Raw genomic sequence first — 16,152 nt, 5'->3', positions numbered from 1 at the left:
CTCAGGGAGGTGGAGTAATTATGCCGACAGGGGAGTATACATACTCAGTAGCCACACAGGAAGAATTAATTAACTATAAGATAGTTTGTAAATATTACAGAGTTATTATTTGAAGATGTATCTAATTTAGGAATTTAGGAAATGTGAAATTTGGGTGTGAAGATTTTTAGGACACATCTCTTTACCTGATAAGTATAGCATTATAAATTGAGTATGAACATTTTAGTCAGACTTGATTATAACAGGTATAACTTTTTAAGGCTCTAAAGCTATTACATAAATTAGCATTGTATTCTCTATTCATTTTCATCTCAGATGAAGTAAAAATGTGCATTTGCTAGACTGCATCTCTTCTGGAAGTATGGAGACATGATGTGTATCTTTTTCCTCCTCTCCTCAAACATTCACAGGGTCCAGTGTTTTTCCTTGAAGATGGAAAATCAGCTATTTCATTGAATGATGCTTTGATGTGGGCCAAAGTGAATCCCTTCTCACCATTAGGAACAGGAATACGACTCAACCCATTCTGATAAGACTTTCCTCTGTAGTGCTTAAAACAAGTAACATCTAGCAGGTTAACATTCATTTAACCTTGATTCTTGAAGGATAGAAGATGGTAGTTGATTCTTCCTGAAGGACAGTTATTTGAATTTTGCAAAATGTAAATGAGAAAATGAAAAATGGATATCATATATATATGATAATCCAAAGAAAAAATGTCCTAACATAATTGACAGCCATGTTTTTTTAAAAAGAAAATACTGTTGTCAGACAACATAAAAATATTTCAGTAAATTTTTGTGAGCAAATTGTAAAGTAAGTAAAGAAATATCTGAACATTAGCAAAATACTAGGGTAGCTGAAACTGTGAAATTCATAAGAGATTTTTAAATACATCAGTATGCATTTATGCTTTTATGAATTGCCACTGAGCTACAGCTGAGTTTCATACGTTCTGTATGCCCTTTTACTTGTATCTAATACTTGGTAAAATGTGATTCTAAAGAGCGATAGTGTAAATTAAATGACAACATAGTCAAAATACTTCAATTTTTAATTAAAAAAATCTTTCCATACAATAAATATTTAAGCTTTAACAGGAAAAGAGAAGTCATTTTGATGAATATCTAGATTAGGATAAATTATTATATTTTCTAATAAATCCATCTTTAGCACTCCCCCCATTATATTTTATTGAGCGCTAAAATGTGTTCTATTAACCTTATTTTTTTAACAAATAGCTTGTAAGTAATAAACAGCTTATTTAATGAAAATTATTGAAATACATTATGTAAATTAAATTTTTTTTTTTATTTTGTACAGATTGTAAAAGTTTGTATGGTATTGAGGACAAGATAAATAAATATGTGGGCATTGCTTTATTTAGTTGGATGGTTAGTTCACATCTAGTATCATGTCCCAAATGAAAGAAAAAATAATGGCAGTAGAATATTTTATTCTAAAAATTGTCCATAAAATAAAATACAGGCATGAGAAGACCAGTTGTTCACAGACAGAACTGATCTTCCATCAAATAGCATTAGAAATCCTTTTGCTGGGTTCCCTGATCAGCATGATAGTGGAACTTTTCTCAGCTTCACTTCCTCTTTCCCCTGCCCCCCTTCTCCCTCCCCCACGAAAAAAAAAAGTTATTCTGGTTAGGATATCAAGAGATAATAGTAAAAATTACTGAAAATGTTTTAAATAACCTGTACAAAATAGGAATAACGCAAAATATAGCCCTTCTCATCTTAAAATGCCTTGCAAACCTAATCATCACACTATCTCTATGAGGTAGTAAGGAATGTCCTCATTTTACTAAGTAGAAACTGAGACAGAGGCTAGCTGATCTGCCCTAGGCTACAGAGGAAATTAAAACTCAGGAATTCTATGAAGCATGGAAAAAACATTTTTTTTTAAAGTTTAAAGTTAATAATTTTATTCCACAAAGGGTTTGTTGAATTTATTATAGATTTTTAGGACCTCAAATAAATAGTACATCCTAACTACCAGCCCTTGTTTTGCAAGGAGCAGTACACATCTTTACACCTTTATTTAGATATCAGAGGGTTAGGTATCACTTTATTGCTTCTACCATTTGGGATTTGTTTCTCTTTGTTTAATTATAAGGAGTTTGGGGAATGAGAGTTGGAATTCAGAAAAATGACCCATTATAATAATTTGTGGAAGAACTATAACCTCTCCAGCTGTGAATAAACTATGGTTATTTTTGTTGAATCAAAGATCAGTAGTTAGCTTGTGCTGTGTGACTTGTATGTCCGATGTGTATATAAAAGAAATCTAGGCATTTGCAGATAAGAAAAGATGGAGAGGATTGGTCATAAACACCAAAGTTTGTTTAACTGTATGAACTGGAATCTGAAGGATTGACTCAACTGCCACTCTATTCTTTAAATCTTTGGTAATATCCTGAAGATTTGTACTTAAATCTTTTAAATAATTATAAATATGTAGTAAAACTGCATCAATTTGTGGAAGTTGTGCCTTAGTGTGGAACCTCAGACAAATCTATTCCCTCTTTCGACACTGAGGGAGGCAAATTATTTTTTCATTGTTAGGTTTAGAGTATAAAAATTGAGTCAAAGGGCACTTTTTATACTAGAAATATGTCTGCTAATAGTCTTTGTGAACAAAAATTATGTTGTATTTGCTTTAAGGTAGTCCTCACCCTATGTGGGGGGGTAAACATAAGAAAAAATATTGTAAAATGTGCATTTACTGTTACAATAAATGTATTCGTAACTGTCAAAACATAGCTGTATCAATGTTTTCCAAAATAATTTCAGGTTGTTTGCTAAAATGTGATTTCATTGTCAAACAGAACTGCTCAACTATGGCTATTTCCCCTTCATATTAAAAAAAAAAATTCTGATGTCTTCACCTTCAAATAATTGCTATACAGTGTCTGAATTTCTCTATTGCTTTCCAGGCAAAAATACTTCAAGCCATATAACTTTTATATCGTGTAAAGGTGCTCTGAAAAAATCTCTTGTATCTTACTGTTCTTGTAATAAGTGCTAAACTAATAAAATGTCTCTACCAAAGTCACATGTTTATCAAAATGAAGAAAACCATGTCAAAACTATTACTATTGTTCTAAGCTTCAGAGACTGGAGACAACCCCCATTGTAAACTTGATCACAAATCTTAGAGAAAAGCTAATTTTATGCTCTGATATTTAATTTAATTTTGGACAGATCAGATTTTGACTCTTGTAACAAAAATTTAACAAATGCTACAAGTAAAAGTGCACTATATGTGGACAAGAACTTACAAACTTCCAGTGATACTGAATAGGCCAAAAGTCAAGACTGCAAAAAAAAACAAACAAGTAGTGTCCCTCCTAAAACTGATGACATGGCATTAAAAAAACCCAACATTTTCCAGGTGTGTAGGTGTCAAAATAAAATTGTGGAAAGTCATAAATGCTGCCTATTCAAGGTGCATAAAGACAAAATGATGATTTAAAAAAAAATCAAACTGAAAAAAAAATATTTTTTTATTAAATATAGGCCAATTTTTTAAAAACAACCTTATTTAAAATTACATTTGAAATTGACAACTTATAATAAATGCATGTAAATTGAATACAAAAAATAAGTAGTACATGTTTGATGTAAAGTTTTAAAGTCAGATAACTGAACTGCTGAGACTCAGTTTCAGAGGAGTAGCCATGTTAGTCTGTTTCAGTAAAAAAAAATGAGGAGTCTTGTGGCACCTTAAAGACTAACAAATTTATTAGAGCATAAGCTTTCGTGGGCCATGACCCACTTCTTCAGATGTATGGAGAGAAAATTACAGTAGGCAGGCATATTTAGATTTATTTACTTTGAACAATTCAGAGCCCACAAAAGCTTAGGCTCTAATAAATTTGTTAGTCTTTAAGGTGCCACAAGACTCCTGGTTGTTTTTGCTGAGACTCACTAGCTAACCACTTGGAACTAGAGTTTTTTGAAGTGCTAAACCAACTTTTTACAGCAGTAGCCTCTTCTGAAAATGCAGAGAGAATATCTTCATTTTGGTTTATTTAACTATTTTAGTTAAATGATTAGTCCATTCAGAGTTAAGAAACTGATTGGAAGCTGAAAAGGCAGAAGGCTTGTTTTTCTCTCTTCTAATCTATAAATAAAAAATAGTTATGAGGATGAAATTTACTAGTTTTAAATTTTTGAAGGGTATGTTTACCAGAAACAATCAATTCAATTCACTAACCGATAATGCTTCCCTTTGTTTAGTAACCCAATTAGCTTAAAATGTAAAACATTTTTGATAAAAGTTTATGGATTTAGCACATTTAAAGTAGTTGTATTTAATAAAAAATAAAATGCTGTTTTTCTGCATTTTAATTAATTTGAATTTCCACTGAAATTGAACTTGACACAAATCAAAAGTAGAACATTAATCATCTATTAAGAAGTGCATTATTTTCAAACATAAAAAATGTAAAAATTAAGAATGTGAATAAGTGTATATTTATATGACCTGTGTTACACAAGAGGTCAGATTGGCTGATCATATTTCCTTCTGGCCTTGGAATCTATGAAAGCTGTATAACTGCTTCAATGTATATAGATATAATGTATCCTTCTGGTTAGCCCAAAAGAAAAGCACCAAATTTAGTGTAAAGAATAAATTTAGTTCAACATCACCATTTTTTAAACAAATGATTACCAACCACTGAGCATCCACTTTTTTTCTGAAAGTAAGTAAAGTACAAAGGCAAAACACAATTAACATAGATGATTTTAAAGCAAGGTGTCCTACTTGCTAATATATATCATGATTAAAATTGACAGTTAAATCACTTTGATTTAAATCAGCTCCCCGCTCCCTATCCAGATCCTTACCTTGAACAGATTTTAATATATGTAATAACAAAATCATTTCCAAGGAAGTTTTCAGCTGCCACAGATTCTAAAATTCCATTAAAAATATATGTTCCTAATTTTCCACTCTGAAGATCACCTTCAAAATGTACATGAATTAATGGGACAGTGCAAAAATGATGTTTCTCCTGAAATAGAGCTACAGCCTACACATTTTTTGAAAGGCGTGCATAAGCGGATAATCACTGATGCAATAAACTATTTTAATTGCTTTAATTTGGATATAACAACTTCTAAAGCTGTGAAGGGAGAGATTTTTCGCCAACAAACTAGATTTATTTATTTCGGACACTTACACATGAAGGAAACGAAAGCCATGACCAACTTTGATATAGATAAATTACTAAAAATTAATAATCTTATTTCCAAGATTGTAAAAATTAATGTACAGTAGGACAAGATACAAAAGGACACAAAGTACAACTGTCAAATGTATTCAACTCATCAAGTCACAATGTGCAAAAAGTTTGACTACACATCATTACTCATCTTGCACCATTGCAATCTGTAAATTGGAAAATTTCACTGACAAAGAACTTGAAATATTAAAAACAACTCACTCTAGCAAGTAATCAAGTCTAGGAGGAGGTTGAGCTGTAAAAGCAACTATGGTACCAAGTCACTGAAGGAAGCTAACAATGGGGAAACTACAGTGATGTATATTTTAGATACTGCTTTGTTTAGTGATGATTTAGCTTGTCACACTTCCAAACATCAGATTTCCAATATGTATTTTGTTTTGGCATCTACTAGAAAAAAATAATGCTCTGATTTAACAGACTCTGAAACCAATCAGGCAATTCTCTCTCAATGGATATGGTCAAAGGATTATAGAGATAAAGTGATCTTGTACATTTTCAAAGTTGAGGTCTCTCCAATACTTTTTTTTCCAGTGTTCAGTTCGAATCCTTTTGGCGAGGTGCTTGGAGCTGCCACACTTATACATCCACAGTAAAAGAGCCTCTGTCAGCTTGTTTCACCTGGATTTCTTTAAACTGAACACCAGTTTTGCCTCTGATTTCTGGGAGCCCTAGGTCTAAGAAAAGAAGCAATTGAATAATGCAACCATGTACTTTTGCTGCTGATTTATTATCAAACATTTTAACTATAAAAACATGTCCTTTTGAATATAATGAAATTTATTTCAAACGGCCAACACAGGTCTTGTTTACACACAAGGTGTGTACCCTTTTAGCTATACTGGTATAACCAACAAGCCCCTTAGTATGGATGCACTTAAACTGGTATAAAGTTGCTTATACCAGTATAGCTTACAGACGCTCCCCGATTTATGCAATCGTTCCATTCCGGAAAGCCTTGCGTAACCCAAATGTTACGTAAGTCGGAAATGTATATTGTGCAAGCATAAAAAACAATTACAATAAAAATATTGCATCTATCTTAATCTATTGTTATCCTGGCACACTGAAGGCTGCATTTTAGTGGTGGATGACAATTGGCTTAACTTGTAGATGAGGAAGGAGAGGAGGAGACAGGCATGATTTGAATTAAATAATAGGGTGAAGTAACAGAAATACAGTATCATTGAAACAACAAGAGACTGAGAGGCTGTGAGAGTGCAAAGCCTTCCCTTGTAGGAGATGCTACGCTGTATTCCTCCGCACACCGCACTACACTACTTTGCATTCCTGTAGGCTACAAAATATTTTCCACAACTCAAAAATTTTATTTATGCCTTATGGAATTTTTTGCGTAAGGTAGAATTTGCCATAAATCGGGTCTTGTGTAACCCGGGGCGTGTCTGTATTTCCATTGATATAAGCACCTTTTAGACTGATAGCACTGCAGCCACCCTAGGAGTTGGACAAATTTAACTATCCTGATAGAAAAAACACACACCTCTAACCAAAACAGTTAAATCTCTACAAAAACTGTGCAGATCAGGCCACAGTATACCTCAAACTATCACAGGAGATTTGTTATTGGACTCTTCTATAATACCATGATCAAGATTCCACATGAAATCACTCACGAGGAGAATCTGCCAATCCACTTCCCACTCCTATTGGAGATTGCAAAGAACAGCTGAACTGTGATACTGAAGTCATTTAGACTATCTAATACGATTATCATAGTATTCAAGTGCATCACTCTAATATATTTATCTTCATGACATCCCTGTGAGGCGGAAAGTACTAGGTGACAGAAGCTAGGGTGATCTGAAATAATTTATCAATACTGTATACTTTACATGCATGTCTGATAGAGGTTTACTATATGAATTTAAAGGGTCAATTCAGGAGTAGGCTACCAACACTTAAGGGGCCTGCTGGGGTAAACCTGGTTGATACAGGATACTGTAGTCCAGAATCTGATCTGGGAGTGGGAGAACTGCGAAGTTTCATTCCACAAGGCCCAAGACCTGAAGGGAAGAAAGTGGTGCTAGTCCTGTAACCATAACATTACTACCCCCATTTTTTTTCCTTTTCACAAACAGCAACCACAGGCATAGAGTGAAGTCTGTGGAAACTGAACTGTTGGGGAATTGAACTGTTGTCTTCCAAGTACTAGAATGGAGTTCTAACTGCTGGACCATCTTTCTGACTAGTATCCACCCTTGCACAAATCTGACCAGTTTAAACACTGGTCCACTGTGGCCTTCAGACATACAAGATGTCTTGGAACCTTTTCCATCTAACTAGTTAAAATTTCTTAGGGATTTTACATACCCCCTACTTTTTTCTTTGTGAGGGAAAGCTTCAACTAATATTCTCAAAGGTTCCCTGTCTGCCTTCAAGAGATCAGTAAAAAGGCTATCTATGCAATCATGACGTCCTACAGTTCTTAATCGGGCAAGATAAATAGAACTCCCAACAAAGTCAATGGGTGAATAAGGACTGCAGGATTTGTCCATTGGGGAGCAAGTAAAGAACATCTGTTACAATTACACTATAGAAGGACCTGCCTTCAGACTGTGCTACTAAGTATAGTGGAAGTTCTGAATCATAAACCAAAACATGATGGTGCGGAAGAGAAGAAATTTTGACTCCTGAAATATAAGCAGCTGCCACTGAGGCTCAGAACAACTTTTTGGAAGCACTGTAGTTATTTTCTAATAAGGTCCAACAGGTTACTTTGAAAGCTATTTATAGACTTTGTTTTAATAAAAAGACCACTTATCCATATAATCAAAGTAAAACAAACGAAAAAAAAAAATCCAATGTAAGAGATTGAAATTAAAGCTTACTTGATATAAAAGAAAGTTTCTCTCTCTGGATGTTAATCGCACTCCCAGAGGGACCTACAGCAACCGGATGACGAACTGCACGTTCTGCCAAGCTTGGTTTAATGTTAAACCGCTCTTCAAAAACACAATTACAATTCATTCATTACAGTCCACATAGTCATAGCCTTCATACAATTAATTGGCCAATTATTCAGTGATTTTTTTCTTATTTAAAAGACACTCCCACCTATAAAAACTAAATAAAGAAACCAAAATTATCACAAACTCTAGCAAAAGAAAAAAGTGCTCTGGCAAAAAAATAGCATTTTATTCTGCAAAAAGCTATCTACAAGGTGACACACAAAATAAGTTTACAAGGTGGCAGTGCACCTTGGTGTGTATGTGGTGGTAGTTTTTTTTTTTTTTTTTTTTTTAAGAGGCTATGACATGCTTTAGCGATCACATTGTGAGAAAACTAAGGATATGTCTACACTTGGAATTGCCACAGCAGCACAACTGCATCTGCTCCATTGTAGACATTACTTATGCTGATGGGAATGGTTCTCCCATTGGCACGGGTAATTCGTCTTCCCGAGAGGCAGCAACTAGGTCAATGGAAGAATTCTTCCTTTGATCCAGTGCTGTTTACACCTAGGTTTTGGTTGGCATAGCCATGTCGCTGAGGGGTGTACTTTTTTCACACCCCTGAACATAGCTATGCCGATGTAAAATCCCAGTGCAGACCAGCCCTTAATATGAGATAGGTCTTATCCTTAAATAAGCATCAGAAGCTGTTTTACAACAGATTACAATGTGCATCTCTGAATAATCAGGTGTATTAGTGCTGAGTTTGGCCAACTAAATAAAGAACTTTGAAGAACAAAAGCAATAAGTATTATTCTTTTGTTCTCGTTTACTACTTGACACACAGACTGTCCACTGTCATTACAGAAATCTGAGCCTTTTGACCCATGAGTTTAAGTTTAGACAAATTTTGACCATATGTCTTTTCTACTGACAATGCAAACTGACGCTATTTGTGCCATACAATCTGAATCCTGTAATACTTTCAAACTTTAGTGGTATACGCCTAGAAAATGTTGATTAGAGCAGCTAACTTAGAGCATAAGGCACTGAATCTATAAACACTTACATGGGGAGTGCGGGGGGAGGACTCAGGCTAGCCCCACCTGGTGCCTTTTCCCTTTGGGAAATATGGTCACCCTGCCTCAGTGGGATGCTGTGGCAAAAGGAAACAGTGTTCTTCATATGTACAAAGTGGGGAGTAGGAATAAGGAGATGATGTTACCTCTGTATATGGCTTTGGTTAGGCTGATTCTTGCATATTGCAACCAGTTTGGTTGTCCACATTTTAAAAAAGATGTTGAAAAACTGAAAAGGGTGCAAAAAAAGGCACAAAAATCACTTGAGGGATGGAAAAAATGCCTTACAGTGTGATATAAAGAGCTCAATCAGTTTATCTTATCAAAAAGAAGATTTGAGAGGTGACTTGTTACAGTGTATAAGCACCTTTACAAGATGAAAGTACCAGGTACTAAAGGGATATTAAAGTAGTGGAAAATGCCATAAGAACCAGGAAGCCTAAACCAAGCATGTTTAAATTAAAGAAATATTTTGCCATATTTATAACAGTAAGGATAGTTAACCATTGGAACAAACTACAAACAGAAGTGGTACATTCTCCATCTCCTGATGTCTTCAAATTATGACTAGATACTGTCTGGAAGATACGCTTTCCTCAAAGAAGTTATGGGCCATGGCACTTCATACAGAAGTATCTGGGTGAAATTTAACAGCCCATGATATACAGGCAATCAGACTGGATGTCTTATGGTTTCTTTTGGTCTTAAACTCTATGAATTTATGGTAGTAAAGTTAAGCACATGTGTTAGTGTTTGCAAGATCAGGGCCTCATAAAGACCAGCTGCTTTTTAGCAAATTCACCCAAGATCATAAAATGTGAAAAAGAATTAAACAAAATAGTTACGCAAGCTCAAACTAAAACTAGTTGATTTAAAAGTATGTATTTTGCTTTCCATTCTTGAAGACTTTCTGAGAACATATGAAATATGGGCCAACTCACCACATTCCCCAGGCTCACAGTCTAATTAAGTTAAATTTACCTGTAAGTGAAAACTTAGGTTCAATATATCCCTGTTTGTATGTTTTTACTAGCAAGAAATCAGTGGCGTACCAAGGAAAATCTCTCTGCTGCAGAAACACTTCAACTATTTAGAATTAAGCCAGCTAAAGAACTGATCATGGCAGCAGCAGATTTTAATGCAAAGAAATGGCAAAATGTGGATGAATCACTTGTAAGTTATATGGCAATGGTGGAACCTTTATCTGTTACTTCAGCTATATTCCATCATTATAATATCACTAATATTAATATATCATCTAAGTATCACTGTTCACTTTGAATGCAACTGGCTGAAAATGTTTCCTCAAATGATGTAATCACAAAATGGTATGATGTTTTTCCTAAGCAAAAAACCATGATCTAATTCTCTTCATGTTACTTATGCCAATAGTTCCACTAACTTCAGTGGGGTTGTGGCGGTGTGCCCCATAAGGCTTCATGGGAATATGCTTATGAATGTATATATAACTGGAATATGTTTTATGCTACATATGCCATGTAACATATCTCTGTAAAGGTTATGATCTACTGAATCTATTAATTGTATGCATGTATAATTTTTGTATTAAAAGTTATGAATATTGGCTGGGCACTGGCTTGATTTTTAAGTAGCCTTTGTAAAGCATTTGGTCAGCTTCTTGAGAAAGGAATGTGCAAATTAAGTGCCCAATCAAGAAACACTTAAGGGACAATAGATCTTGGGAGGCTCCAATCCACATAAGAAGTCTACATGAGGATGTTCAAGGGAGCAGGTAAGCAATGGCTGAATCAAACTGAGACATGCATGGACATGTGATTTGTCCATGTGACTCCAAAACTCCATCTTGGAGCTGGACTTTGCAAAGGGGAGAGGAGAAGGTCTTCACCCACAAGAGAAAGTCCACTTAAACCCCTAGGAGACCCCTCCATTTGGTCTTCAGCTGGCTAAAGAGATAGCCTCTCCACCCCCAAGGATACCTGAAAGAGGGTATGTCTACATCTAAAATTTTGCAGCGCTGGTTGTTACAGCTGTATTAGTACAGCTGTATAGGGCCAGCGCTGCAGAGTGGCCACACTTACAGCAACCAGCGCTGCAAGTGGTGTTAGATGTGGCCATACTGCAGCGCTGTTGGGCGGCTTCAAGGGGGGTTCGGGGAACGCGAGAGCAAACCGGGGAAGGAGACCAGCTTCGCCGCGGTTTGCTCTCGCGTTCCCCGAACCCCCCTGCAAACCGCAGGGAAGGAGACCTGCTTGCACGGAGGTTCGGGGAACGCGAGAGCAAACCGGGGAAGGAGACCAGCTTTGCCACGGTTTGCTCTCGCGTTCCCCGAACCACCCTGCAAACCGCAGGGAAGGAGACCTGCTTGTTCGGGGAACGCGAGAGCAAACCGGGGAAGGAGACCAGCTTCGCCGCGGTTTGCTCTCGCGTTCCCCGAACCACCCTGCAAACCGCAGGGAAGGAGACCTGCTTGCACGGAGGTTCAGGGAACGCGAGAGCAAACCGGGGAAGGAGACCAGCTTCGCCGCGGTTTGCTCTCGCGTTCCCCGAACAAGCAGGTCTCCTTCCCTGCGGTTTGCAGGGTGGTTCGGGGAACGCGAGAGCAAACCGGGGAAGGAGACCAGCTTCGCCGCGGTTTGCTCTCGCGTTCCCCGAACCACCCTGCAAACCGCAGGGAAGGAGACCTGCTTGCACAGGGGTTCGGGGAACGCGAGAGCAAACCAGGGAAGGAGACCAGCTTCGCCGCGGTTTGCTCTTGCGTTCCCCGAACAAGCAGGTCTCCTTCCCTGCGGTTTGCAGGGTGGTTCGGGGAACACGAGAGCAAACCAGGGAAGGAGACCAGCTTCGCCGCGGTTTGCTCTCGCGTTCCCCGAACCACCCTGCAAACCGCTGGGAAGGAGACCTGCTTGCACAGGGGTTCGGGGAACGCGAGAGCAAACCGGGGAAGGAGACCACCTTGATTACCAGAGGCTTCCTCAGGTATGCTGGGATACCTGTTTATTCCACGGAGGTCAAGAAAAGCGCTGGTAAGTGTCTACACTTGATTACCAGCGCTGGATCACCAGCGCTGGATCCTCTACACCTGAGACAAAACGGGAGTACGGCCAGCGCTGCAAACAGGGAGTTGCAGCGCTGGTGATGCCCTGCAGATGTGTACACCTCCTAAGTTGCAGCGCTGTAACCCCCTCACCAGCGCTGCAACTTTGTGATGTAGACAAGCCCAGAGACTGGAACAAAGGACAGTAACTACAGGGATGTGAGTGATTGCAGGACCCAGACTAGAAGGAAACTAGTCTGTAAAAGGAAGCTTACTGGAACTGGTGAGGTATTATCTGTATTCTGTTTTCTTAGACATAGACTTGCATGTTCTATTTTATTTTACTTGGTAATTAACTTTGTTCTGTCCGCTATTACTTGGAACCACTTAAATCCTACTTTCTGTATTTGATAAAAATAACTTTTTACTTATTAATTAACCAAGAGTGTGGGGAGGAAACAACTGTGCATCTCTCTCTATCAGTATTATAGAGGGTGAACAATTTAAGAGTTTGCCCTCTATAAGCTTTATACAGGGTAAAACGGATTTATTTGGGGTTTGGACCCCACTGGGAGTTGGGCATCTGAGTGTTATAGACAGGAACACTTCTGTAAGCTGGTTTCAGTTAAGTCTGCAGCTTTGGGGCACTTGGTTCAGACTCAGGGTCTGTGCTGCAGCAGACTGGCATGTCTAGCTCAACAAGACAGGGTGCTGGAGTCCCAAGCTGGCAGGGAAACAGGGGCAAAAGTCCTGGCACACCAGTTGGGAGCCCCAAGGGGGTTTCTGTGATCCAACGCGTCACTGGGTTGACAAGTTGTAGTTAAAGCAAGCATGACTTGGCCCAAAGATAGTTTGAATATTTGCCTGTTCTCCATTTCAATCATAAGACTAAAAAACTAGGACAGTGAACATGAGAAACAATCAGTTGCACCACATACATCAGTTCCATATACTTGCTTTGAAAAACCACTCACTTGGGTTCTCTTCCCTCTCTACCAGTCTCCGTTGCATATGCATATTGATGATGGCATTAACCTTTTGTCTATTTTTGTTAATGTTGGGCTCCATCATTATTTCTGTTAGCTTAATGTTATTCTTGATAGCCTTTGAAGCTGTTGACCTGGCGACCATTGGTAACTGCTCCTGATAATAGTGGTCTGTAAAGTCAACTTCATCCTGAATATTTTTAATTCTGGGGGGGAGAAAAAAAAAAGCAAATGTTAACGAATCAGTTACATTACTACTACTAAATACTGAACACATTATGATGCTTAACACCTTTCAAGACCCTAGTCACATATTACTAATAATTCTCACAATTCCTTTGTGTGGAAGGTATTATCTCCATTTTATAAATGGGGAAACCTTAACACAGAGATAAGCGACTTGCCCAAACCCACAGAGATGGAGTCAGTGTCCAGGCCAGGAAGAGAATACAGGAGCTCCTGGTGCTCAGTCCACTAGACCAAAATAATAGTAATTCTCTTGGTGGATGGTAACACTTAAAGCACAAATCTCTGAAATCCACGGGAGGGAAGAGGCATCTATACAAATGTCCCTTAACACCATTTTGCTCCCTGGTCCCAGAAACCACACTGACAGTGGCTTCCCTGACTATGGTTGCCCCTGTAGCCCTCATCAGTAGAGCTCATTAGTGCAGAGGAGTCAGTACTACAAGTTACTGCACTCTTTGTCTACAGTAACATACACAAGGTTCCACAGTGTACTGAGGGGTTAAGAATCTAGTAGAACTAGACCATGGTCAACTCCATCCACAGAGCTGGGATTCTGCTGGGTTGGGGAAAGTTAAGCATGTTCTGAAGAAGCGGCACTCCCTCTTGCACATCCCCCAGTTTAGCTCTGTGGGCATAAGCTCCTTTACACTCACAAAACTGGAGGAGAGCATATGGATCTATGGTTTTATGCTTATAAACCCCATCTGTTTTATTAATGGGTTTGCTCTTTATACTATTTTTATTTATTTAGTGAATTTCGGGGGCTGCTAAGAAGCATGCTGATAACCTCTTTAAAGAGATCCTAGGCAATACTATGTGGTCTGCAAGCTTTCACACACAACATTAAATACCTCACCGTCAATGAAACAACTTTGCTTTTTCAATTAATGAACCAGAGCAGAAGGACTGTGGTGTTTTTTGTGATGTGGGCAAAGATTCACTAGGGATTTAAATGTTATTTCACGTGTGAAGTAGGCTTCAGATCCAGGCCCTACTGTGGTCAGTGGCAAAACTCTGACTGACTTCACACCAGGGCTTCAGAAATCTGAAGGTTTTGAGTCATATTTATATACTACTCATTAATATGCTACTAAAGTGAATCATCTACAGTAAACCTGATACATAATACACTTCTGTAACCAGCACTCACCGTCCATTTGTCAGCATTGAGTAGATGTCTTGTACCAACATTTCTGCTGCTCCCGGTTTACAGTGAATTGTCCCATCTATTAGTTCCTGGACAGGCTTCAAGTTTCTTTTGGAAAAAAACTATAGCAAAAAACAACAGAGAGCATTTCAGTTCCTATTAGTTGAAAGGCAAAGGTCCATCCTTCCATGCTTTTTACTTGATGTGTGATCACTCACTTTGTTTTCTCTCAGCCCCTGCCCAATCCAATCCAATCCAATCCCACTCAAACCCTCACCCCATAACCAAAATGAAAAGCAATTAAAGAACGTGTGCAATATTATGGGTGAGAACTGAAATATAAACTGAGCAAAAATTCAAACTTTTTCTTCTCAAAACAACTGGAAGCCCCTTAACTGCTCAACTTAAGAGCTGCATTTGTTAACAATACAAAAACCCTAAGGCCAAGATTTAACTTTGGGTGCCTCACTATTCGCACGGCCCGGTGCCTGGAACAAGTCACTGGGGCTGGCCAGGTGAGTGACGGATCGTTAGTTCCTCCATCGCCATCCCGGCGGAGCTTTGGGCGGCCCCCGGGACTGCCGCGGGCAATCAATACAGCGGGGGGGGGGACAGGGCGTCATCGCTGCACCAACTTTCCGAGCCCGACGTGTCCCGGGCCACGGCGAGATTGGTTTCACACGGGGGAAAGCCTCGAGCGCTGCGTGCACGTTACAAGGTGCCCGGCGGGGCGGCTCCCTCACCTGGGCGAGCTGGGACCAGTTGCTGAGCTTGGTGGCCAGCGAGGCGCCGTTCTCGTAGCTGTGGCTGTGGATGTCCCCGGGGTAGTACCAGGAGAAGATCTCAGCGATGAGGTAGCCGTTGGAGAAGTCCCTAGAGAACAACGACAATAACGGTCAGGCGCAGCCAGGCGGCGCGCTCGGAGCCGCCCCGCCCCATCTCACCGTCGGAAGTTCCTGGGGAAGAAGCTCAGGTCCAGGCTCTGCAGCCACCTCAGCACGGCGCGGGGCAGCCCCGTGCGCCTGGGAGGGTGCGAGTACGACATGGAGGCGCGAGAGGCTGGGACTGCTCGCGAGCCGCGCGCGCCGGAATAGGGTCCCCTTTCCCCGTGTCCTCTAGCCGTTGTGACTAGTTACTAAGCAACCGCCACAAACCATGGAAGTAGGCGGACACTCATTCGATTCCGCCCCCTGCTCACAGATTCCCCCAGAATGGTTAAAGTGCGCACGCGCAGCCGGCAACTCATGAGCGGTATTGCATGAGTGCGCACGCGCAGTGGTAGAAACTGTTTGCCTGTGGCAGCCGGGAATAGCGCCTGCGCGAAAATCTGAGCTGTCACCATGTTAGTGTGAGTCTGCGGCTAGCGCTCTACTGGCTGAGCTGGGCAGCGACTCCCCTGCCAGGGGGCATCATCCTACCACACAGTTCCCAGGTAGGCGCGTGCGTACCGTCATGTGCGCGTGCCCAGGTGTTAGCAGTGAGCGCCCCCCGCACAGA

General features: G+C 39.5%; 2 protein-coding genes across 3 annotated transcripts in view; one reads left to right on the top strand and one right to left on the bottom strand.

Moving 5' to 3' along the window:
- The window catches only part of WDR17 (WD repeat domain 17), a 75,738-nt gene extending 71,482 nt beyond the window's left edge, over positions 1-4,256 (top strand). Inside the window, 1 exon segment of the mRNA XM_030563096.1 lies at positions 411-4,256. Coding sequence (XP_030418956.1) covers positions 411-530 — 120 coding nt within the window. The 3' untranslated portion in view covers positions 531-4,256.
- A 102-nt stretch (positions 4,257-4,358) lies between these two features.
- On the bottom strand, positions 4,359-15,818 carry SPATA4 (spermatogenesis associated 4). Of its 2 annotated transcripts, XM_030563100.1 has the most exons (6): positions 15,600-15,815; positions 15,399-15,528; positions 14,659-14,777; positions 13,248-13,465; positions 8,116-8,229; positions 4,359-5,943 (listed from the first exon to the last, which is right to left on the bottom strand). In XM_030563100.1, exons 1-6 carry the CDS (start codon positions 15,698-15,700, stop codon positions 5,846-5,848), a joined length of 780 nt encoding a protein of 259 aa, XP_030418960.1. In that variant the 5' UTR covers positions 15,701-15,815; the 3' UTR covers positions 4,359-5,845. The 2 variants fall into 2 exon arrangements, with proteins under 2 accessions (XP_030418960.1, XP_030418961.1); XM_030563101.1 differs by lacking the exon at positions 8,116-8,229 and having other exon boundaries at positions 15,600-15,818.
- Positions 15,819-16,152: the final 334 nt, after the last annotated feature.

This window comes from Gopherus evgoodei, chromosome 5 (assembly GCF_007399415.2).
Source record: "Gopherus evgoodei ecotype Sinaloan lineage chromosome 5, rGopEvg1_v1.p, whole genome shotgun sequence".
Taxonomy (NCBI): domain Eukaryota; kingdom Metazoa; phylum Chordata; order Testudines; family Testudinidae; genus Gopherus; species Gopherus evgoodei.
This window is presented reverse-complemented; position numbering and strand designations above follow the sequence as displayed.